This window comes from Dendrobates tinctorius, unplaced genomic scaffold, assembly GCF_039654945.1.
Source record: "Dendrobates tinctorius isolate UK_male_01 unplaced genomic scaffold, ASM3965494v1 ptg000125l, whole genome shotgun sequence".
In the NCBI taxonomy this organism is placed as follows: Eukaryota; Metazoa; Chordata; class Amphibia; order Anura; family Dendrobatidae; genus Dendrobates; species Dendrobates tinctorius.
Genome location: NW_027361793.1, coordinates 12,914,279 through 12,939,522, shown reverse-complemented (window position 1 = coordinate 12,939,522; position 25,244 = coordinate 12,914,279). Strand labels below are relative to the sequence as shown.

The 25,244-nt window shown below is 46.4% G+C and overlaps 1 protein-coding gene across 2 annotated transcripts in view; it reads left to right on the top strand.

Annotated features, from left to right (window-relative positions):
- The window catches only part of NDUFS1 (NADH:ubiquinone oxidoreductase core subunit S1), a 53,819-nt gene extending 30,329 nt beyond the window's left edge, over positions 1–23,490 (top strand). For both annotated transcript variants that reach the window (XM_073541882.1, XM_073541881.1), the window contains exons 12-19: positions 636–764; positions 975–1,104; positions 1,843–2,003; positions 5,266–5,420; positions 19,503–19,678; positions 19,985–20,119; positions 20,199–20,271; positions 23,262–23,490. In XM_073541882.1, the coding sequence (XP_073397983.1) occupies positions 636–764; positions 975–1,104; positions 1,843–2,003; positions 5,266–5,420; positions 19,503–19,678; positions 19,985–20,119; positions 20,199–20,271; positions 23,262–23,353 (1,051 nt within the window). In that variant the 3' untranslated portion in view covers positions 23,354–23,490. The remainder of the gene's footprint in view (positions 1–635; positions 765–974; positions 1,105–1,842; positions 2,004–5,265; positions 5,421–19,502; positions 19,679–19,984; positions 20,120–20,198; positions 20,272–23,261) is intronic.
- Positions 23,491–25,244: the final 1,754 nt, after the last annotated feature.

Here is a 25,244-nt window from a genome sequence, read left to right as displayed (position 1 = left end):
GAGTGTCAGACCCCTATTGACCTGACATTGATGACCTATCTGGAAGATTTGGCATCAATATTATATGCCCAGACCGACCTATTAAATGGTTTCTCTCAACGGAGATTGTACGCTACAATCTGGTGAATTGACTTGGACAAGGAAGCAACAGCCAGGCAGACATTCATAGGAAATGTGGATTTACATGACTGGGAGTGTCTCATTGTTGTGGCTCACTGAGCGGGATCCTGAGCAGGGGGCTGCTGGTTTTGTATATAGTCAGTGTCTCTGGATGAGACAGCCACTTTTGAGCTGCATGCCATATTAAGTTGTGTTTGTAGGAGAACCCCTTTATCAACTGTGCGCAGGATATGTTGCTGAATATTTGGGGTCTTTGGCCTTGACTACATCCCAGTCAGCCCCATAGACTTTGAATGGAGCAGCAGTGCACATACTGAACTGCGGATCCATTCACATGGAGAACTTGAGGCCTGCCAATCTCATGATGGGTGGCGAGACCCCTGGCAATAAACAATTTATCACCTTTCCTGCCCCGTGGACACGCGATAGGTTGTGATTGTGGGACAAGTGTAACTTGGCATTAAGTTGCTGCGGTTCCTTGATCTTTTTTAAATGTTTCTTCCCTCGATTTATAGCTCTGACCTGCGATCAAATTACCTCCTGAATTCAAGGATTGCTGGTGTGGAAGAAGCTGACGTTTTACTGCTTATTGGTACCAACCCACGATATGAAGCTCCACTATTTAATGCAAGAATTCGCAAGAGGTTTGTCCCTTTTTACCAGCTTATCCCCCATCAGGCTCCGAGTGTCCCCACTGCTATCCGCTGCACAGGCGGCATGCTATGGCCACTTCATGGTAGTGGCATCAGATGTGCTCCTAATATGAAAATGAACATTTCTACCATCTGACATTTTATTATAATCAACTTGCTGAAAATCTTAAAATGAATTAATCATTTGTGTCTTCCGATAAGCTGGCTTCACAATGACCTCCAGGTAGCTGTGGTAGGAAGTCCTGTCGATCTGACCTACACTTATGACCATTTGGGAGACTCCCCTCAGATAATCAAGGATATTGCAAGTGGAAAACATCTGTTTAATAAGGTATGTCCAGCAAGGGGATGGGCTCAGGATAGTCAGTGAATGCCGGATGTAGATTATAACCATTACTACAAATGGGACAAACTATCATTGCTGAGAATTTATCAATGTGACAATAGGATGTTGTAGACCATGATTTCCGTGACTGGCATGTTGTAATTATGCTGTCATTTTTCCCTTGAGTATGCATCATTATTGTGAAGATATTGCTGCCATCATTTGAGGAAGACACAAGTGCTGTACACGTCTGAGAAAGTGGAGGTGTTGGGCATAATTTAGTGCCAGCAGCAAAAGGGTTTAAGTGCAATAATAAATGTCCCTAATGTCTGCTGCTGTCACTGGAGTCAGCATGCTTTCCTGCAGCTGGAGGTTTCCCTGTGCTTCTCACCTCTGTATCGGGAGGTTTGTGCACTGCTTCCATTGCATCTGATATACCTCCCGCTATTTTCCATTTGTAATTAGATGACGTTGTGTACAAGACCTGCTGGTACCTAGAAGGTGGCCATTTCAAGATCAGAAGTGCTTTTCACCACCTGATGCCAAAATAAGGCCCTGGATGACCCTTTTTTAAAAAAAAAAAAAAAAAAAGCACCAGTCCCCAGGTGTAAAGCAGCCAGTTTGTACTCTTTTATGTTATTCCTGATGCTCCACTGAGTATTGTGTGTTGTACTTTTTTTCACTGGTTACATGGAATAACTGCATCTCTCTAATGTGATTTATCTTCTGTATGTATCTTTGTAGGTTCTTAACCAGGCCAAAAAGCCCATGATTGTGGTAGGCAGCAGTGCTTTGCAGCGCAAAGATGGGGCAGCAATCCATGCTGCTGTATCCACTCTTGCCCTAAATGCCAGGAGCAGTAGCGGGTTTTCAGAGAACTGGAAAGTGCTGAATATTCTGCAGAGGTAAAGTTTGGATAAAGCAACACTTAAACTAAAACGCCAAGCTGTAGCTCTCCATAACGGTTTTGCTTCACTTATCTTCATATGATTGTGATTATTCCTGAAATATCGTCTTTTTCTAGCGCTGAGGTCAGAAGTGTCGTGATGACTGCATATTTGTCACGTATGCTCACTCTGCCTAGTGCCTCTGTCATGTATGCTCACTCTACCTGGTGCCTGTGTCACGTATGCTCACTCTACCTGGTGCCTGTGTCACGTATGCTCACTCTGCCTGGTGCCTGTGTCACGTGTGCTCACTCTACCTGGTGCCTGTGTCACGTGTGCTCACTCTACCTGGTGCCTCTGTCGTGTATGTTCACTCTACCTGGTGCCTGTGTCACATGTGCTCACTCTGCTTGGTGCCTCTGTCATGTATGCTCACTCTACCTGGTGCCTGTGTCACGTGTGCTCGCACTTCCTGGTGCCTGTGTCACGTGTGCTCGCACTACCTGGTGCCTGTGTCACGTGTGCTCGCACTACCTGGTGCCTGTGTCACGTGTGCTCGCACTACCTGGTGCCTGTGTCACGTGTGCTCGCACTACCTGGTGCCTGTGTCACGTGTGCTCGCACTACCTGGTGCCTGTGTCACGTGTGCTCGCACTACCTGGTGCCTGTGTCACGTGTGCTCGCACTACCTGGTGCCTGTGTCACGTGTGCTCGCACTACCTGGTGCCTGTGTCACGTGTGCTCGCACTACCTGGTGCCTGTGTCACGTGTGCTCGCACTACCTGGTGCCTGTGTCACGTGTGCTCGCACTACCTGGTGCCTGTGTCACGTGTGCTCGCACTACCTGGTGCCTGTGTCACGTGTGCTCGCACTACCTGGTGCCTGTGTCACGTGTGCTCGCACTACCTGGTGCCTGTGTCACGTGTGCTCGCACTACCTGGTGCCTGTGTCACGTGTGCTCGCACTACCTGGTGCCTGTGTCACGTGTGCTCGCACTACCTGGTGCCTGTGTCACGTGTGTTCGCACTACCTGGTGCCTGTGTCACGTGTGCTCGCACTACCTGGTGCCTGTGTCACGTGTGCTCGCACTACCTGGTGCCTGTGTCACGTGTGCTCGCACTACCTGGTGCCTGTGTCACGTGTGCTCGCACTACCTGGTGCCTCTGTCACGTGTGCTCACTCTGCCTGGTGCCTGTGTCACATGTGCTTACTCTGCCTGGTGCCTCTGTCATGTATGCTCACTACATGGTGCTTGTGTCACGTGTGCTCACTCTACCTGGTGCTTGTGTCACATGTGCTCACTCTACCTGGTGCCTCTGTCACGTGTGCTCACTCTACCTAGTGCCTCTGTCACGTGTGCTCACTCTACCTGGTGCCTCTGTCACGTGTGCTCACTCTACCAGGTGCCTCTGTCGTGTATGCTCACTCTGCCTGGTGCCTCTGTCGTGTATGCTCACTCTACCTGGTGCCTCTATCGTGTATGCTCACTCTACCTGGTGCCTCTGTCACATGTGCTCACTCTACCTCGTGCCTCTGTCATGTATGCTCACTCTACCTGGTGCCTCTGTTTGCCTCCCACTATGTCGTTCATTGAGAATGGCGATCCGGTCTATCTGCATCTAAGATGGTCATAGCTGTGGTGTATGGAGCAGTGGTTAGTCTGAGTCTTCCCTGCCATTCCTGTGCTGTGGAGTTTTGGGTCACACTTGCCACTAATCCATATGCCACTGCAGCAGCAATCTAAGATACCTGAGGGGGCAGTGTAAGGCAAATGTAGGACACAAGATTGTACCTATACATGACAAATGCATAGTTACTATTTAGTGCCAGGGTGGAGGGTCAATTTAGCATATAAATGGGTTATATATATCAGACTTGGGCAAAGTGCGGCCCGCTTTGCCCACGTCTGATATAACCCATTTATATGCTAAATTGACCCTCAACCCTGGCAGTGAAAAGTAACTATACATTTGTCATGTATAGGTACAATCCTGTGTCCTACATTTGCCTTACACTGCCCCCTCAGGCATCTTAGATTGCTGCTGCAGTGGCATATGGATTAGTGGCAAGTGTGACCCAAACCTCCACAGCACAGGAATGGCAGGGGAGACTCAGACTTACCACTGAATCCACGTTTACTGTATGTCACCCCCATAGAATCCCCATGTGCTGCCTGTCACTCCCATAGAATCCCCATGTGCTGCCTGTCACCCCCATAGAATCCCCATGTGCTGCCTGTCACCCCCATAGAATCCCCATGTGCTGCCTGTCACCCCCATAGAATCCCCATGTGCTGCCTGTCATCCCCATAGAATCCCCATGTGCTGTCTGTCACCCCTACAGAATCCCCATGTGCTGTCTGTCACCTCCGTAGAATCCCCATGTTCGTACACATGAAAAAAAAAAACTATCCCGTTCCCTGGCGTCGTTCTCTTCTCCCTGCCTCGGGTGCGCTGACTCTCCTGTGGTACACAGATGAGGCGATGAGATGATGTCATTGCGTCAGCTGTTTCATGCGCTGATTGGTGGAGGAAGTGACCGGAGGCCCCTCCTCCACCAATGCTGACTGCGCCTAGGGAGACAAATGGACACAGCCAGCGGGCGGGCACGGTGTGGCCCGCGGACCTCTGGTTTCCAGCCCCATGGCTGTCTCGGTCCACGGGCCTGACTGAGACAGCCAGAGGACCAGATGTGGCCCGCTGGCCGCACTTTGCCCAGGTCTGCCCCAGGGGAATGTTGAGAGCTGCGCTAGGCTTTGCCAGCAGCTCCATAGAGAATGAACGGAGCTGCAGTTTGCATCTGTCATGCCACTCCATTTTTTAGTGGGGATGCAATTTCCCTGTTTTGCCGATCAGTGCCGCTATCTGCTGTTGGACTCGCACCGATCAGTAAGCTATCACCTTTCTTGTAGGAATGACTTGATTGCACCAGATAATCCCTTAAGTAGCATAGAAGTATTGCTGTAGGAAACTCCTGGGTTTTGCTGACGTGTCCTGTATATACACACATGCGTATTCCTACTTTTCAGCTTGGAGGCCCAGCATGAACATATTGAGGATGTTTTATCACAGTGGGCCATATGAGTGGTTTGGTCAGTATCTGTCTAGGAACAGTATTTGTACTATGGATTATTCTGCCCATGTCCCAAATATCATACACATACTTTTAGCAGGAGTCCTTTCAAAGTGAACATTAAACTGCATCCTGAAGTGAGCATAAGATATTTGAACCCCTGTTTGGGAGAGGGACCAATATGTTCAGTCTTTCGATTTCTCACCAGAGTTGCCAGCCAAGTTGCTGCCTTAGATCTGGGCTATAAACCAGGGGTGGATGCAATACGCAAAAATCCTCCAAAAGTTCTCTTCCTCCTTGGTGCAGATGCTGGATGCATCACTCGTCAGGACTTGCCAAAAGATTGCTTCATTATCTACCAAGGTAAGTCACTGAGGCTTGTACTGTATTCCCTGCGTCCAGTCTATATATACTGTGTATGCAGCTTATAACTGAGACCTCGGTGTCACCGCACACATTCTCACATGCCAAGTTATAAATATTGCAGCTGCATCCCCCTCCTCCCTGTCTAGTATTCATTGTATTCCACTAGATGCTTTGGAGGCTGAGGAGGTTTCTGAACCACTATGTACGCTTTAACCACTTAACGACTGCCAAATATGCCTTTTAACGGCGACAGTTAAGGGTACTTAAGCCACAGAGCCACTTTTTAACTGCGTTGAGAAATAAGTACATAATGCCCCCCAGAGTCTAATTTCTCTAGGGTCTCGGCTACTGGGGGGTAGCTGAGACCCCAGAGAACATGATTCTGTCGGTTTTTACAGACCTCTGTGTTGCGATCTTCGTTATGAACGGTATAACGGCGACCGAAAAAAAAAAAAAAGTCAGATTTTCCATTTAATTTCTCTCTCCTCTGATGATCGCACATCAGAGGAGAGAGAGAAGGATTTTTGGTACTTACCGTAAAATCTCTTTCTTAGAGCCTTCATTGGGAGACACAGGTTACCATGGGTGTATGCTGCTGTCGCTAGGAGGCTGACACTATGCAAATAAGAAAAAGTTAGCTCCCCCCCCTGCAGTGTACACCTACCGACAGGCAAAAATTACCTCAGTTGGTGCTAAAGCAGTAGTAGAAGCAACTATAAGAACTCAACCTAAGTACCAACCAAACAACGGCACATTGGCGTACACGGTACAACATTAAGGGAGGGTGCTGTGACCCCCAATGAAGGCTCCAAGAAATAGATTTTACGATGAGTACCAAAAGTCCTTCTTTCTTTCTCGCTTCATTGGGGGACACAGGTTACCATGGGACATCCCAAAGCAGTCCCACGGGTGGGTAAAATATGCCGAGAGAAAGGAACTTCGGTCGGCCGGTGGAAAACTGCCGTCTGCAGTATCTTCCTTCCTAGGCCTGCCTCAGCAGAGGCTTGAGTATTTTCGTTGTAAAAAAACCCACGAAAGTGTGAAGAGATGACTAGGTTGCAGCTTTGCAGACTTGCCGAAGCTCCCACGGCCCGGGTAGAGTGAGCTCTCACCCCTGGAGGAAGCTGTTTGTCCGGAACGCGGTATGCTTCCAGAACCGCTGAACGGATCCAATGAGCGATGGTGGATTTAGACGCTGGGAGCCCCTTTCGACGACTTTCAGAGACGACAAACAGGGAATCGGACTGACGGAAAGAAGCAGTCCTAGCAAGGTAGACACGAATAGCCCTGACCCAGTCCAACTTGTGGAGGGATGTCTTCAAGGTATGAACTGGAGAGGGACACAGAGAAGGGAGGACGATGTCCTCGTTGATGTGAAAGGTAGAAACTACCTTTGGCAGGAAGAAAATATTGGTCTGAGAACCACCTTATCCTGGTGCAAAAGCAGAAAAGGAGAAACTCAGAGACCCACCTGATAGAGGTGATGGCGACCAGAAAGATAGGAGGGAAAAGGAAATATCCTGAATTGGTTCAAAGGGCGCACGCTGGAGGGCGCCCAGGACAAGATTGAGATCCCATGGATCAACCAGAGAATGGTAAGGAGGCACTATGTGAGCGACACTCTGAAGAAAGGTCTTCACTTGGGGAAGTGAAGCCAGGTCCCTTTGGAAGAGAATAGCCAGAGCGGAAACCTGACCTTTTAAGGAACTGAGGGAAAGGCTCGAATCGAGACTCGTTTGTAGAAGATCAAGAACGGTGGGGATGGGAAAACAACTGTTGTCCTCACACCACCAGAAGATGGTTTTCCAACATCTGTGATAGATGCGTGAAGACGCCAGTTTACTTGCTTTAATCATGGTCAGTATGACCTTGTGAGAAAAACCTACGTCCTTCAGGACCGCGGCCTCAACAGCCATGCCATTAAATTCAGGGACCAAGAACTCATGTGGAAGAGGGGCCCTTGCTATAGAAGATCTGGACGGTCTGGAAGCCTCTAGGGGACGTCCGAGAGCATGTTCAGTAGCTCCGCATACCAGGCCCTCTGTGGCGGGTTTGGAGCTGCTAACAGAAATGGGGACCCCCTCTGCCTCCATCTTTTTTTTTTTTTTTTTTTTTTTTTAAACGACTCTTGTGATCAAGGGAAGAGGCGGGAACAGAAAAGGCATCTGAAACTGGGACCACGGGATCACAAGTGCGTCGCACCCGACGGCCATCGGATCCTGCGACCTGGTAACGTACCGGGGAACCTTTTGGTTCGTTTGAGAAGTCATTCGGTGGGCATACGGAATGCCCCACCTCCGACAAATTTTGCCGAAGACAGTGGGGTTGAGAGACTACTCGCCTGACGTGGACCCCCGACGATTCAGAAAATCGGCATCCCAGTTGTCCACCCCTGGAATGTGGACGGCTGATATGGCGGGAACATGGCTTTCCGCAGGATCTTTGCTACCTCTACCCTGATCTGCGTGTTGTGAGTCCCGCCTTGGTGGTTTATATAAGCCACGGCTGTGACATAGTCACACTGAATGCGGACTGGCTTGCCTGCAACGAGAGACTGCCAGTGGAGGAAGGTAAGAAGAATTGCCCTGATCTCCAAGTGGTTGATGGGAAGGAGGGTCTCCTGAACGTTCCAGCGACCCTGCACTGTGAGATTGAGGAAGACCGCTCCCTAACCCTGAAGACTGGCATCGTTGGTGATGATCTGCCAACGAAGCGGGAGAAATGACCTCCCGCGCAGGGCAGAGGCGGATAGTGTCCACCAAGAGTGGGACTGCTTCACATTGAGAGGTAAAAGCACTGACCGATCCAGGGAAACAGTTCTCTTGTCCCAGGTAGACTGGAGGGCCAACTGAAGAGGGCGGGTGTTAAACTGGGCATAAGGCACAGCTTCCATGGAGACTATCATCTTCCCCAGTACTCTCATGCAGAACTGGATGGGAAGAGGGACCGGGCGCTTTTGGGCTTTGATCCCCTGCCTGAGAGATGAGAACTACTCCTTGGGAAGGAAGACTCGAGCTTGTATGGTGTCGAATTCAAATGCCCATGAATACGAGACGCTGAGTTGGGGTCAGGGTCGGTCTTCTCTCTGTTGATTATCCGACCGAGATGGACCAGCGTGTCCAGAGTGATCTGGAGGCTCTGATCGCAGTCTCAGTGAGACGGGTCCTTGACAGGAGATCGTCGAGATAAGGGATTATGAGAAACTCCTTAGAACGAAGGATGGCCATGACCGCTGCCATGACCTTCGTGAAGACCCTGGTAGCAGACGCCAGACCGAACTGGAGTGCCGTTAACTGGTAATGGTGCTCCTGTATCGGAAACCGAAGGAACTTCCGATGCTGTACACAAACAGGAACGTGCAGGTAATCCTGTCATTAGAGGAGAATCTGTGACAGCGGGATCTGGAGGACTTAGAGAGACGGGTCCTAGGCCTCCAGTGAGGAGTAGTTTGAAGGAAGGTTTCCTTTCCCCTTGTGCAGAAGAACGGTCCTGCTGGAAGGACCTCTGTAGCTCCTCTGTAGGAGCCGCCGCTTCGATGCCCCGGCAAAATATCTTGGCCCAGGCCGATATGGCTTTCACCAGTCAAGTGGAGGCGAAATTAGGTCACAGAGAAGCGCATGACACCTCTAAGGCCAATTTGGTTAAAGCCTCAATCTGTCTGTCCGTAGCGTCCATGAGAGATGCCGCATCAGGACTGGACAGAACTGTTTGAGAGGCTAAGCATGAAAAAGGCGGATCCACCTTAGTGGAATCGGACCATATGCTGACAAAGTCTGAGGTAAAAGGGTATAGAATGTCCAGACGTTTTCTTCCCGGGAAGCATTTGCCAGGATGTTCCCAATGTCTAGAGGTGGTAGCCTCAAACTCTTTGTGATTGGGAAAAAATGCTGGAGGGACGTTTCACCCGTTTGAATGAAATGGAGTCCTGAGCAGCCGCATGTTCCTCTTTTATTTCAAGGGTTTGAACAATAGGCGAAATAAGGCTATCTACCATGTCCAGCGTCCCAGAAGTCTGATCCACATCCGAGTCAGACTCTGACTGAGAAGCTACATCCAGCCCGAAGTCCGCCTCCGAGGAGGGGGAACGGGTAGAGAGGGGCGTTCTGGATGCCGCAGAGGGGCCCAGTGAACTGGATGAGAAGCTAGACAGAGTCCGCTTCCTAGATCTTTTCCTGATCTGTCCCTGTGGAGGTCGTGGTTGGGTGCCTGCGAATCACCATGGGAGGTGTTCGGAGCACTGCTGGCGGCAGACATTCCATGACCTGTATCAGGGACTGTGAATTTTCTAGTCAGGTCTGAGACCGACTAAGACATGGCAACAGCCCACACTGGAGGAGGGTGTGCTCTCATCCCGGGCGAAGACGGCTGGCTTGAGGCCCACTTTCTCTTATAGTGTGCGCAGGTGTAATGAACCACTGTGGGTTTATGACCAGTGGCCCCAGTGGAGTTGGTCATAGGTAGAGCCCGTGCGCAGCTTGCAGTGGGGTGCTATGAGGGCGACACTGCAGAGGAGAGCTTTTATTGCAGAGGAGCAGCTATCTAGAAGATAGGTGGCCAGGGAGTAGGGACAGGGCAGAGCCTACCAGCTTCTAGCGATATGCAGCTGCAGAGCGCGGGTACTGTGTCCCCCGGAGCGCAGTTACTGTTTCCCCCGGAAAAAACATGCAGTGAGGTGACTGCAGGCGCTTCGGAGGTTCTTTTCAAGGTGGGCCCTGATTCCCTGTGGCCAAGCGACGAGCTGGTGCAGTGGGTGGGGCCAACGTGTAGAACAGCTTGGATGTCCGGCCAGAGCGTGCAGGGAGGCGGGCGCGGCTGACAAATCAAAAAGCAAGCCGCGTTCCGATAGACTGACATGCCGGAGGGGTGTGCCTAACATGAAAATGAGCCTAATGCCAACGCCAGCCCCACGTGAAAGCGGCGATGAGAGAGTCTGCGAGACTAAATCCGCCAAGCGGGGGGGTGTGTCTGCAGGTGAGAGGAGCAGGCCGATAGGCTACATTCCGGGGGGGAGGTTCCATGCCGGGGGGGGGGGGGGGGGAGGACAGCCAAAGGCAGAAGAAGGCTTGAAAATGGCGGAGGGCCACGCGCATAGAGAAAAAAGGGCGCAAAAATCGAAAATGAATCCTATGGAGCTGCAGGACCTATAACCGGTAAACGGGAGATAGCTGGAAAGGTCTCTGCAGGAAGCGCTGTTGGGAGGAGGGGGGGGTACCTGTGGCGTGTCCGGCTCCTCTTCAGAGATGAGGATCGCATCAGGGGCCCTTGGTAGAGAGAGAGGGGCCTGGAAATGAAGATCCTCCTTCCTGCACCGTCTCTGGATGATGCAGAAGACTGCCTCAACCCCCATACAAGAAGGGGGAGGCCACCGTCTTTCTCTCAGCCCTCTCCGAGGAGAGGAGTGAGGAGGGGATAAAGCAAGGACTTGCCACCAAGAGTCACCCTGAAACACCCCAAAGGGGGGGCAGGGGACAAAGTCCTGCCAGGGGGTCCGAGAGTGGGCGATGTGGGTCACACTGCCCTCTCGGTCGCATAAATGTGGGAAAACAGGGTGAGAAACCTGCACCCTGTTACCCGACGAGCTGTATCTGAAAAACAAAGGGAAAATGATTAATAAATTGACACAGAAACCTGTGAAAGAAAAGCACTGAGAATCTGGTGTTAGATCCAGGTCCGCCTCCTACAGACACTAAGCAAAAACGGAGGTAATTTGTGCCTGTCGGTAGGTGTATACTGCTGGGGAGGAGCTAACTTTTTCTTATTTGCATAGTGTCAGCCTCCTAGCGACAGCAGCATACACCCACGGTAACCTGTGTCCCCCAATGAAGCGAGAAAGAAATAGGGTTCCTCGATTCCCCCCGGTACCTCTGATATCCCTGCAATCCCCCGGGCCGCCGGCGTCGTCTTCCGGGAGAAAATGGCGGGCGCATTTATCACCCCTTAGGGAAAAATAATTTAAAAAATAAATTTTTGTATTTCCATTAGGGCTAAAGTAATTTGGGCTAAAGTGGGTTAGGGTTGGGGTCGTATTTCGGTTAGGGTTGGAGTTAGAATTGGGGGAGTTCCACTGTTTAGGTAAATCAGGGTGTTTCCAAACGCGGAATGGCGCCACCATTGATTCCAGCCAATGTTTCGTTCACAAAGTCAAATGGTGCGCCGTGCCATGCACCCAAACAGTGGGTTTCCCCCACATACTTGGTATTGGCATTCTGAGGAGAAATAGCACAACAAATTTTGTGATGCATTTTCTCCTGATACCCTTGTGAAAATAAACAAAAAAAATGGTTCCAAAGTAAATTTTTTGTGAAATAAGTAAAATGTTGTTTTTTTCCTTCCACATTGCTTTAGTTCTTATGAAGCACCTGAAGGGTTAATAAACTTCTTGAATGTAGTTTTGTGCACCTTGAGGGGTGCAGTTTTTAAAATGGTGTCACTTTTGGGTATTTTCTGTTATATTGACCCCCCAAACTCACTCCAAATGTGAGGTGGTCCCTAAGAAAATGGTTTTGTAAATTTTGTTGGAAAAATGAGAATTTGTGGTAAACTTTTAACCCTTAGGACGTCCTAACAAAAAAATTGTTTCCAAAATTGTGCTGATGTAAAGTAGACATGTGGGAAATGTTGTGACACCACTCTCTGATTTAAGGGCACAAAAATTAAAAGTTTGAAAATTGCAAAATTTTCAAAATTTTTGACAAATTTCAATTTTTTCATAAAAACGCAAGTTATATCAAAGAAATGTTACCACTAACTTGAAGTACAGGGCGTCATGAAAAAACGATATCGGAAGCAATGGGATACGTTAAAGCGTTCCAGAGCTTTAAACCCCATAAAGTGACAGTGGTTTGAATTGTAAAATTTGACTTGGTCATTAAGTACCAAATTGTCTCTGTTTTGCCAAGTATTCAAAGGGGTCGGATACGGCTTTAAAGGGAATCTGTCACCCCTTTTTTCTAATATGAGCTGCCGGCATTGCCATCAGGGGCTTATCTACAGCATTCTGTAATGCTGTACATAAGCCCCCGATGTAACCTGAAAAATAAGAAAAAAAGAGTTAGATTATACTCACCCGGGCGTCCGGTTCTGTCCTCCACACTGCAGGACTCTGCTCTCAACAGGGCAGAGCAGTGCGCCTGCGCAGGAGCCACAACAGGAAGGAAAGAAGAGGATGGCATCGTATGAAGATAGGAGGCGCCGGCCGGCGACACCCATCGGACCGGACGCCGGGGTGAGTATAATCTAACTTTTTTCTTATCTTTCAGGTTACATCAGGGGGCTTATCTACAGCATTACAGAATGCTGTAGATAAGCCCCTGCTGGCGGTGCCGGCAGCTCATATTCGAAAAAAGGGGTGACAGATTCCCTTTAAAGAAGGTGCTTAATTCTATTATAATAATTAAATGATTACAGAAAATAGTTTGATATTGCTTACACTTTTGCATAATATAAATCATAAAGGTAAAATACTTACATTGCACACTACACAGGAAAAACTTCACCAGGAGTAGCACATCATCTATCCGGGAACATCAGCTATGGGAAGCAGAACAGCGAAGACCGAGAAATTCCTGGGATCCACACTGTGGCACCACAGGCGTCCCCATTTTAGTCCACTGGTTAACCCCTTAACGACCAAGCCATTTTGTAGGTTATCCCCTTCCTTACCGATGAAGTAATAGTACGTCATCGGTAAGGTCGCCCGCTTTGAGGTGGGCTCCGGCGGTGAGCCCACCTCAAAGCCGCGACATGTCAGCTGTTATGAACAGCTGACAAGTGAGCTCATTTCCGACCCCGTCACGTGATCGGGGATCGGCGTCACGTTGCCTGGACAACCACAGGTCTCAGAGACCTCTATGGTTGTTCCAGGCAGAGGGCTTTGAGCGCCGCCCGGTGGTCGGCGCTGAAAGCACAGCAGTAAATCTGCTACATATGGGTGATCTGCGCATCGCTCATATGTTGCAGAGCCGATCGGGTTGTGCATGCTTCTAGCCTCCTATGGAGGCTATTGAAGCATGCCAAAAGTAAAAAGAAAAAAAAAATGTTTAAAAATAAAAAAAAAACTAAGTTCAAATCACCCCCCTTTCGCCCCAATCAAAATAAAACAGTAAAAAAAAAAATCCCACATACAGTCATGGCCAAAAGTTTAGAGAATGACACAAATATTATATTTTCACATGATCTGCTGCCCTCTGGTTTTTATGTGTGTTTGTCAGATGTTTTTTATCACATACAGAAATATAATTGCAATCATATTATGAGTAACAAAAGGTTATATTGACATTTAGAATGAGTTAATGCAGCAAGTCAATATTTGCAGTGTTGACCCTTCTTCTTCAGGACCTCAGCAATTCTCCCTGGCATGCTCTCAATCAACTTCTGGATCAAATCCTGACTGATAGCAGTCCATTCTTGCAAAATCAATGCTTTTATTTTGTCTGAATTTGAAGGTTTTTGTTTGTCCACCCGTCTCTTGATGATTGACCACAAGTTCTCAATGGGATTAAGATCTGGGGAGTTTCCAGGCCATGGTCCCAAAATCTCTATGTTTTGTTCCCTGAGCCATTTAGTTACCACCTTTGCTTTATGGCAAGGTGCTCCATCATGTTGAAAAAGGCATTGTTGATCGCCAAACTGCTCTTGGACGGTTGGGAGAAGTTGCTCTTGGAGGACATTCTGGTACCATTCTTTATTCATGGCTGTGTTTTTAGGCAAGACTGAGAGAGAGCCCATTCCCTTGGCTGAGAAGCCACCCCACACATGAATGGTTTCAGGATGCTTGACAGTTGGCATGAGACAAGACTGGTGGTAGCGCTCACCTGGTCTTCTCCGAATAAGCCGTTTTCCAGATGTCCCAAACAATCGAAACAGGGATTCAGCAGAGAAAAAGACTTTACCCCAGTCCTCAGCAGTCCACTCCCTGTACCTCTTGCAGAATATCAGTCTGTCCATGATGTTTTTCCTGGAGAGAAGTGGCTTCTTTGCTGCCCTCCTTGAGACCAGGCCTTGCTCCAAGAGTCTCCGCCTCACAGTGCGTGCAGATGCACTCACACCTGCCTGCTGCCGTTCCTGAGCAAGCTCTGCACTGCTGGTAGCCCGATCCCGCAGCTGAAACACTTTTAAGAGACGGTCCTGGCGCTTGCTGGTCTTTCTTGGGCGCCCTGGAGCCTTTTTGGCAACAAGGGAACCTCTCTCCTTCAAGTTCTTGATGATGCGATAGATTGTTGACTGAGGTGCAATCTTTCTAGCTGCGATACTCTTCCCTGTTAGGCCATTTTTGTGCAGTGCAATGATGAATGCACGTGTTTCTTTAGAGATAACCATGGTTAACAGAAGAGAAACAATGATGCCAAGCACCAGCCTCCTTTTAAAGTGTCCAGTGGTGTCATTCTTACTTAATCATGCCAGATTGATCTCCAGCCCTGTCCTCATCAACACCCACACCTGTGTTAATGGAGCAATCACTGAAACGATGTTAGCTGGTCCTTTTAAGGCAGGGCTGCAATGATGTTGAAATGTGTTTTGGGGGATAAAGTTCATTTTCTAGGCAAATATTGACTTTGCAAGTAATTGCTGTTAAGCTGATCACTCTTTATAACATTCTGGAGTATATGCAAATTGCCATTAGAAAAAATGAAGCAGAGTAGACTTTGTAAAAATTAATATTTGTGTCATTCTCTAAACTTTTGGCCATGACTGTACACATATTAGGTATCGCCGCGTTCAGAATCGCCCTTTCTATCAAGAAAAAAAAAGCATTAACCCGATCGCTAAACGGCGTAGCGAGAAAAAAAATTCAAAATGCCAGAATTACGTTTTTTTGGTCGTCGCGACATTGCATTAAAATGCAATAACGGGCGATCAAAAGAACGTATTTGCACATAAGTGGTATCATTAAAAACGTCAGCCCGGCACGCAAAAAATAAGCCCTCACCCGACCCCAGATCACGAAAAATGGAGACGATACGGGTCTCGTAAAATTGCCCAATATTTTTTTTTTTTTTTTTTTGCAAACTTAGGAATTTTTTTTCACCACATAGATAAAAGAGGACATAGACATGTTTGGTGTCTATGAACTCATAATGACGTGGAGAATCATAATGTCAGGATAGATTTTGCATCTAGTGAACCTAGCAAAAAAGCCAAGCAAAAAACAAGTGTTTGGATTGCACTTTTTTTTGCAATTTCACCACACTTGGAATTTTTTTCCCGTTTTCGAGTACACAACATGGTTAAAACAATGGTGCCGTTTAAAAATACAACTTGTCCCGCAAAAAATAAGCCCTCACATGGTCATATAGACGGAAAAATAAAAAAGTTATGGCTCTGGAAAGAATGGGAGCGAATAACGAAAGCGAAAAAAGCTCCTGTAGTGAAGGGGTTAAAGACCAGGCCTTAATTTTGAACTCAGACCACTGTCACTTTATGTGCTTATAACTCTGGAATGCTTCAACGGATCCCGCTGATTCTGAGATTTGTTTTTTCGTGACATATTGTACTTCATGATAGTGGTAAAATTTCTTTGATGTGATTTGCGTTTATTTATTGAAAAAAATGGAAATATGGCGAAAATTTTTAAAATTTTGCAGTTTTCAAACTTTTAATTTTTATGCCCTTAAATCAGATATCTCACAAAAAATAGTTAAATAACATTTCCCACATGTCTACTTTACATCAGCACAATTTTGGAACCAAAATTTCTTTTTGTTAGGAAGTTATAAGGGTTAAAAATTGACCAGCGATTTCTCATTTTTACAACAAAATTTACAACACCATTTTTTTTAGGGACCACATCACATTTGAAGTAACTTGGAGGGATCAATATGACAGAAAGTACCCAAAAGTGACACCATTCTAAAAACTGCAACTCTCAAGGTGTTCAAAACCACATTCAAGAAGTTTATTAACCCTTTAGGTGCTTCACAATAATTGAAGCAATGTGGAAGGAAAAATGAACATTTAACTTTTTTTCCCCCCAAATTTATCTTTGGACACAATTTTTTTTTATTTTGTCAAGGGTTTCGGGAGAGAATAAACCACAATATTTGTTGTGCAATTTCTCCTGAGTACACCGATACCCCATGTGTGGAGGAAGACCAATCTTTAGGCGCACGGCAGGGCTCGGAAGGGAAGAAGCATCATTTGAGATTTTGAATGTCAAATTGGCTGTAATTGAGAGCGGACACCATGTTGCATTTGGAGAGCCCCTGATGTACCTAAACAGTGGAAACTCCACATAAGTGACCCCATTTTGGAAAGTAGACCCCCCCCCAAGGAACTTATCTAAACGTGTGGTGAGCACTTTAAACCCCCAAGAGCTTCACAGAAGATTATAACGTAGAGCTGTAAAATTAAAAAATCATATTTTTTCCACAAAAATGATCTTTTCACCCCCAATTTTTATTTTCTCAAGGGTAACAGGACCCCAAATTTATTGTGAAATTTGTCCCGAGTGCGCGGATACCCCATGTGTGGGGGTAAACCACTATTTGGGCACATGACAGAGCTCAGAAGGGAAGCAGCGCCATTTGACTTATTTTGGCTGGAATTGAGATCAGATGCCATGTCGCATTTGGAGATCCCCTGATGTGCCTAAACAGTGGAAACCCCACATAAGTGACCCCATTTCGGAAACTAGACCCCCCCAAAGAACTTATCTAGATGTGTGGTGAGAACTCTGAACCCTCAAGGGCTTCACAGAAGTTTATAACATAGAGGCGTAAAATTAAAAAATCATAATTTTTCCACAAAAATGATCAACATCCCCAATTTTTATATTCCCAAGGGTAAAAGGGATGCCAAAAGTTATGCAATTTGTCCTGAGTACACAGATACCCCATATGTGGAAGTAAACCACTGTATGGGTGCATGGCAGAGCTCAAATGATAAGGAGTGCCGTTTTGGAATGCGGACTTTGATGGAATAGTCTGCGGGCGTCATGTTGCGTTTGGAGAGCCCTTGGTGCCTAAACTGTGGAAACCCCCCCACAAGTGACACCATTTTGGAAATTAGACCCCCCAAGGAGCTTATCTAGATGTGTGGTGAACACTTTGAATCCCCAAGTGCTTCACAGAAGTTTATAACGTAGAGCCATGAAAATAAAAAAATCATATTTTTTTTCAACAAAAATGATCTTTTTGCCCCTAAATTTTTATTTTCACAAGGGTAACAGGAGAAGTTAGACCCCAAAAGTTGTTGTGCAATTTGTCTTGAGTACGCTGATACCCCATATGTGGGGGTAAACCACTGTGATCGCCTTACTGCGATCCTTGGGAGGCAGAATGTACAAATCCACAAAAGGTGAAGAATTGGCTTTATTTTTTACGCCGTTCCTCGTGCGGTATTAGTGATATGGTGACTTTATTCCTCGGGTCGGTACGATTATAGCGATACCTCCTTTAGATTGTTTTTTTAATGTTTTGGTGTATTTTACACAAAAACTTTTATAGAAAAAATAATTATTTTTGCATCACTTTATTCTGCGAGCTATAACTTTTTTAATTTTTCGCTGATGGAGCTGTATGGCGGCTCATTTTTTGCGGGACAAGATGACGTTTTCAGCGGTACCATGTTTATTCATATATGTCTTTTTGATCGCGTGTTATTACCCTGTTTCCAAGCGGTATGATGATACCGCTTGGAAAAAGTATAATTTGCTACTTTTTTTTTTTTTTTTTTTACGGCGTTCACTGAAGGGGTTAACTATGGTGACGCTTTTACAGACGGGATTTTTACGGATGCGGCGATACGAAACTTGTATTTTTTATTTTACATAAAAATTTTATTTTTAGGGGAATTTTTAGAGGATTTTTTAATTTATTTTTTTTTTTTTTTTACATATTTTACCTTGTCCCTTTATGGGACTTTCACTTTAGGTATAATACATTACAATGCTTCAGCATTGTAATGTATTATGTCTTTGCTGAAAGGTGCAGACACCATGGTCTCTGCAGCTTTCTGTAGGTGAATGACCCGGAGGTTGTCGTGACACCTCCGGGTCATCATGGCACAAGTCGGGCCCCGCGGGTACACCAACCTGAGGCAGAGGGAACCTCCTACCCTCTGAACGCTGCGATCGCGCTTGATCGCAGCAGTGATTGGGTTAACAGTGGGGGTCGGCGGGGGAGCCGCTCCCCGCTGTCAGTGCTGGACGCCCAGCCACTCCAGCGCAGAGCTCCTGCACTGATCATCGGACAAGAGATGCTGACATTTTAGCCTCTCTTGCCCTATTGCTGCTGTGTTTGGTCAGTCAGATTGACTGACCAATCACAGCGCTTGGGGTGCAGGGACCAACTGCAAGGGTCCCTGCACCCCTTGCCGTGCCTGTCAGCTGTCATAGACAGCTGTCGGCACTGAACTGTCACGTGCACAGTCCGTCGTGGTGCTGGAAGTTACCTCCTGCCATGACTGTGCACGTCAGTGGACATTAAGGGGTTAACAGCTTTTGTCTTAGCTGCAGTCTTCTCAACTTATATCTTGTTTAGAAAGAAATGCTTGCGTAACCAAGTATTACACAAACCCTACCCAGTTCTATTTGTCCGATATATTTATCCCTCTGGCGGAGTGGCCAACTCTTCAGTATATGTTCTACTATACTATAAACCCGACAATTCTCATGAAACATTGATAATGAAACACTATGCAGTAGTTGGATGATACTATAAACATGATACTATAAACATATGCTTTCACATTAAAGATTGATAAAGCAGCTATGTGGTCCAGGTGTTGGGAAAATTCCAGAAAATACAAGGCTAATATAAGCTGAACTGTTAATGTCTAATATCTTAAAGGTTCCTTAAGGACAGGCTACCAATGTGGATTGCTGATTATTTATTTTACTAATTTATATAGAGCAATTCCACAGCGCTTTACAAACATTATCTGCAATATCCCCATTGGGGCTCACAATCTAGATTGCCTATCATTATGTCTTTGGCTGATGGCCATCAACATCTTAGCACTACACTTTGTCACTAAGGGGTTATGTCAGTTGTGATCTTTTCAAATAAGAATATTATTCCATTCTTACATATACCCTGTTTTATATAACGGTTAATGTTATATTCTACTCCAATTACCCAGGTCATCATGGAGATGTAGGGGCTCCTATGGCAGATGTCATACTACCCGGAGCTGCTTATACAGAAAAGTCTGCTACTTATGTCAATACAGAAGGCAGAGCGCAGAAAACATTGGTTGCAGTCAGTCCACCTGGAATGGCAAGAGAAGACTGGAAAATCATCCGGGCCCTGTCCGAGGTACTGTGATGAAATGACAGGCATCCCTGGAGGCAAAATGGGCAAGGTTGCTGTAAGAAATGCCTGTCCAATATACTTGTTTTATCTGTGTAGCTTATGTGTGAGACAAGTGTAGGAAAATCATGCACTGTGCCCATGCCTATGGGAAAGAAAGTAAAAAAACAAAAAAAAAAACTGAAAAATGGCCAGTTCCAAAGAGGTTAATAAATATTTTGGATGAATGGTCTAGCAAGGAGTTATGAAACACTGAAGAATCTCTTATCACTAATTTTCTTACATTTTTCTGACATATTTCCTGTCTTACAGTTGGCAGGCGTGACACTCCCATATGACAACCTTGATGCTGTAAGGAACAGACTACGTGAAGTGTCTCCAAACCTGGTGCGATACGATGATGTGGAAGAAGCAAATTATTTCAAACAGGCAGCAGAGCTCTCGCAGGTACTCAGAGCGGCACGCCGGCCAGAAAGACAACTGGAAAACCCAGATCTCAAGTAATAGTTTTTTATTTGGATTTCAGCTTGCGAACCAGCAGCTCCTCTCTGACCCATTGGTTGCTCCTCAGTTGTCAATTAAAGATTTCTATATGACCGGTAAGTCAGGGATTAACTTTCTTCTAGCTTCAAGTAGAATGGCAGCTATATGAATATGGGTCGCCCCACGCTTCACCCAGAGCTGTGGGGTACTCGGTACCGGGCCGGTGCAAGGGGGATGGTGTGTCACAGCAGCGGTGACCCGGTCCATGGCCCTGGGCCCCAATATCAATGGCGGTGATGTTAAAGGTGTTAGAGTTTATTAGAATAGTTCGTGATGCCACCCGTGGTATTTGGCAAGTATGATGTTGAGCCAACGCTGCATGCAGATCCACCGGGACTGATGGTGTGGTGCAGCAAAGATGGTATAGCTCCCCACAGGTGGAGCTGTAGTCCCGGGGCAGTATAGGTGCAATGGATGAGGAGAGGCGCAGAATGGTATGGATGTTGTTACCCAGGTGTAGCTGTGCGGGAATAACTGGAGGACACCAGGGTGTGCGGTTCCAAAGATTTACTCACTGTTTGCAGTTCACACCAATGCCTGCCTCCATTCTGTGTTCTCCAGGTCAGGGATCCAGCCAACCTCCAGGCAGGATAGGATTCTCCCTTCCACACTCCGCCAACATGTACCTTACTGAACGACTCCTCGGATGCGCCTTTAGAGGCGAAGCACTCCAGTACTTAGTTACCCTGGAATGCCTCCCTCTCTCTAGGTGTTCCTAGTCTCTACTTGTATGACAGACAGCTGTAGCCTGCTTCAGGGAACTCTAGCTCCAGAGTCCCGGCTCTCTATCCGTTTCGCTGTTGAGTCCCAAGTCTATTGTGGGAGCAAGGCGTTAGCGGCTCACTACTCCTCCGGTGTCTGTTGCCAGATATAAAGATCCAATCAACCTCGGGGACCGGGCCCCGGCCTTTGCGCTTTCTGGACTGGAAGGGTTCTCTCTCTTTCTCAACCTTCTTCCCACCGTCCTTCTATTCTCCTTCGTTCCGATCTGTTCTAGCTCTCTTATGGAATCTGTAGTCTTCAGTCTACGTCTCTTTCTCCTTCTCTTCCTTTCCTGAGAAGCTCGTTCCACTAAGACCAATCCTCAGCCTCTCCTGACTGACTGCCTTCCTCCGCCTTGAGCTCCTCTCAGGCTGACCTGCCGTTAGCCTGCTCTCTCTCTCTCTCAGACCCTCGTCTGCTTAGCTCCTGTCAGACTGACCTCTTCTGGGTCTCACCCCAGACTGGCCTGAAATCCTACACTTTCCCTCTTTTGTATCATCGCACTCCAGCCGCCCCCCACACATCTCGTGTTACGAAGCAGGGTTCCACGAGGGGTGCTCTGCTAACCCCCAGCTTGAAGCTGTTAGGTGGCCCCACTGAACTATCCTGTGTGTGGAATGCAGGTGTGGAGCGTGGTCAGGAGTTCCCACCTTACCTGGATGGTGGGGCACTACACTTTAGGAGAAGGTGCAGTACCTCTGTGGCGACTGAAGCCTCAGGGGCGCCCCAAATATATATTCGTCAATAAATAGGCTTGTGTTACAGGTCAGCGAACGTTCATTATTCACTGGTGCTGTGTACTGGGACCAGGATAGAACTGGTGTGAGTCAGTACAGCCCAAATAGTGATTGTTCATTAGGACAGGTCAGTTCCTGTATGCTGCAATGGAAAGTCAAAATCTGTGAGAAACCTCAGTTGTTGCGGAATGTGCTGGGGCTACTCACAAATTTTGTAGGGAAATTGGCTAGCCCAGCAGTGTTGAAAATTTTTAAACCCTTGGGAGTATAAATTGTTAACAAAACAGTGCAAATATGAAATGATTATCTCAGAAATAAAAAAAAACCACAGGCAATAAACTAATATGTACTAAAAATACCTTAGGGGTTTGCGCACAATGGGGCTTCTTACTGAGTTTCTGCAGATGAAACTGAGCTGAAACATTCCAGGTTCTCCTCTAAAACGTAGTTTCTCCTACAAAAACTTGGCCATGAAACTCCATGTGCATATGCGCTAAGGATTTATGATGTCTTCAGGTAAATTCCTCCTGGAACCCACCTGGAAAGCCACTGCAAAAATGAACATAGTGCACAGCAATGTAAAAATGACGTTGCTCTGCAGATGTTCAGTCTTGTTCTGCTTCTTTTAACCACCGACAGACTGATTCTGCTAGGAAGCCATTCACTAGTTATAGTTTAAACTATAGAAAAAAAAAAAGATGCCGGCAGCAGAACCACTGCAATAACAATGGCAAATTTGCTAATAAAACTGCTTTAGTAAAAAAAAAAAATGCTGGCTTTTTCTTAAATTGGATTTGCCGAAGAAAACCTCAGTAAGTTTGCCAGCCTATTAAAACGCCATGTGCACATACTTTAAGGGGATTTTTCAGGCTGAGATTAGTTACTGCAGACTGTCGAATGTGTCAGTGTGTGATGTGCACACTGTCACGACTCGCTGATTTTGCCGTTGTCATTAGACCACAAGTATGTGATTTTCATGGTTGTGGTCACGTGTAGAGTTAAGCGAATTTTTCAAAATTCGGTCCCGATTATGATCGGCGGGGAATATTGTTTTAGCAATACTCGCCGAACATCATTGGAGTCAATGGGGGTAGGAATGAATGAATATGTTCAGAACAGATCAAACATAAATTCAGCACAAATAGCTTACCAATATGGCAAATTCAGATTCGGCGACCGATTCCGAACATATTCGCTCAACTCTAGTCACGTGCTAGCTAGAGTCTGTTTTGGTATTCTCAATGATTTATGACTTGTGACTGCTGACTAGAAGTGCTGGGAAATCGTGTTAGTTTTTGCATTGCACAATTCGGCCGTCAGCTATCACATAGGGTGGCAGGAGACTATTCTTCTCAGACCAGAAAACCCATTTTATTTGCCGTTGAAATGAAATAGATTTACAAATTGGTTATAAAACTGATCAATACTGTATTTCAAATTATAACCGGGGTTGTCAAAAATTTTGTTATTTTCAAGTGATGCTAACTAGAAAACGTCTTGTATAGCTGTATTCAGGTCTCTTTGTTTGGCGCTCTCTTGTTCTGCAGATCCCATTACCCGTGCATCACAGACTATGGCCAAGTGTGTGAAGGCCGTGACTGAAGGAGCACAAGCCATAGAAGAGCCATCTGTCTGCTAAACTGTTATCCAGCAAACTGTTAAGATCTGTGTTCCGCTCACTGAATTATGAAGCAACTTCTATCTTGAGGCACACCAGACATCCAAACTCATGTGTACAAACTACTTCTAATCTTATTAAATGGTCTATTAAGTATGCTGCTGATGTCTGACGTCTGTATTACTGACGGTGTACACCCAAGGCATGTTCTGTAAATGTCATTTTTATCAGGGCAAGATATATATAGTATATATATATATATATATATATATATATATATATATATATATATATATATATATACACACACACACACACTTCTCATGGCCCTCAATGTTGGACTTTTACCTGCCCAAACAATACAGTTGTATGAAAAAGTGTTTGCCCCCTTCCTGATTTCCTATTTTTTTGCATGTTTGTCATACTTCAGTGTTTCAGATCTACAAATAAATCTTAAATATTAGACAAATATAACACAAGTAATCACAAAATGCAGTTTTTAAATGAAGGTCTCTATTTTAAGGGAAAAATAAATCCCTACAGGGCCCTGTGTGAAAAAGCGATTGCACTCTCCCTTAATTTATATTTTAACTGTGGTTTATCACATCTTTGGGAAATTCCCTAACCACCCCTGTTCTCAATCAATAAATCACTTAAATAGGAACTGCCTGACAGTAAAGTAGACCAAAAGATCCTCAAAAGCGAGACATCATGCCGCAATCATAAGAAATTCTGGAACAAATGAGAAACAGTAATTGAGATCTATCAGAAAAGGTTATAAAGCCATTTCTAAAGCTTTTGGACTCCAGCGAACCACAGTGAGAGCCATTATCCAAAAATGGCGATAAACATGGAACAGTGGTGAACCTTTCCAGGATTGGCCGTCCAAAATTACCCCAAGAGGGCAACGACGACCCAAGAGGTCACAAGACACCACAACAACATTCAAAGAACTGCAGGACTCACCTCAGTTAACCCCTTAACGACCGCCGATACGCCTTTTAACGGCGGTAATTAAGGGTACTAAAACCACAGCGCCGTTATTTCACGGCGCTGTGATTTAAGTGAATAGCGCCCCCCAGTGTCGGATTTTCTCCGGGGTCTCGGCTGCCAGGGGTAGCCGAGACCCCAGAGAACATGAATCGATCAGTTTTTACCGACCCCCGCTTTTGCGATCGCCGTTATTAACCCTATAACGGTGACCGCAAAAAAAAAGCTGCGATTTTACATTTAATTTCTCTCTCCTCTGATGTGATCGCACATCAGAGGAGAGAGAAATAGGGTCCCCGATCTCCCCCCGGTACCTCTCCGTGGCCCTCCGTCCCCTCCCTGTGGTCCCACGTCCCGCCGGCATCCTCCGTTGGGCGCCGCCATCTTGAAAATGGCGGGCGCATGCGCAGTGCGCCCGCCGGGAATCTGCCAGCTCCGGCTGGCAGATTCTATTCATTATTTTGATCACTATGATAAACGATCATAGTGATCAAAATAAAAAAAATAGTACATAATCCCCCGTTTATCACTCCCTTATATAGGCCAATATAATGAAATAAAGAAAATATTTTTTTTTCAGTTTTCCATTAGGGTTAGGGTAGGGTTAGGGTTGGGCTAGGGTTAGGGTTGGGCTAGGGTTAGGGTTGGGCTAGGGTTAGGGCTAGGCTAGGGTTAGGGTTGTGCTAGGGCTAGGGTTAGGGCTCGGGTCACGGCTAGGGTTAGAATTAGGGTTAGGGCGAACTAGAATTAGGGTTAGGATTAGGGATTAGGGTTGGGATTAGGGTTAGGGTTGGGATTAGGGTTAGGGGTGTGTTGGGGTTAGGGTTGGAGCAAGAATTGAGGGGTTTCCACTATTTGCCAACTTTGGGGGTCTAAAAATTGGGGTCTAAAAAAATCACTTTTGTGGAAATGAAAAAAGACT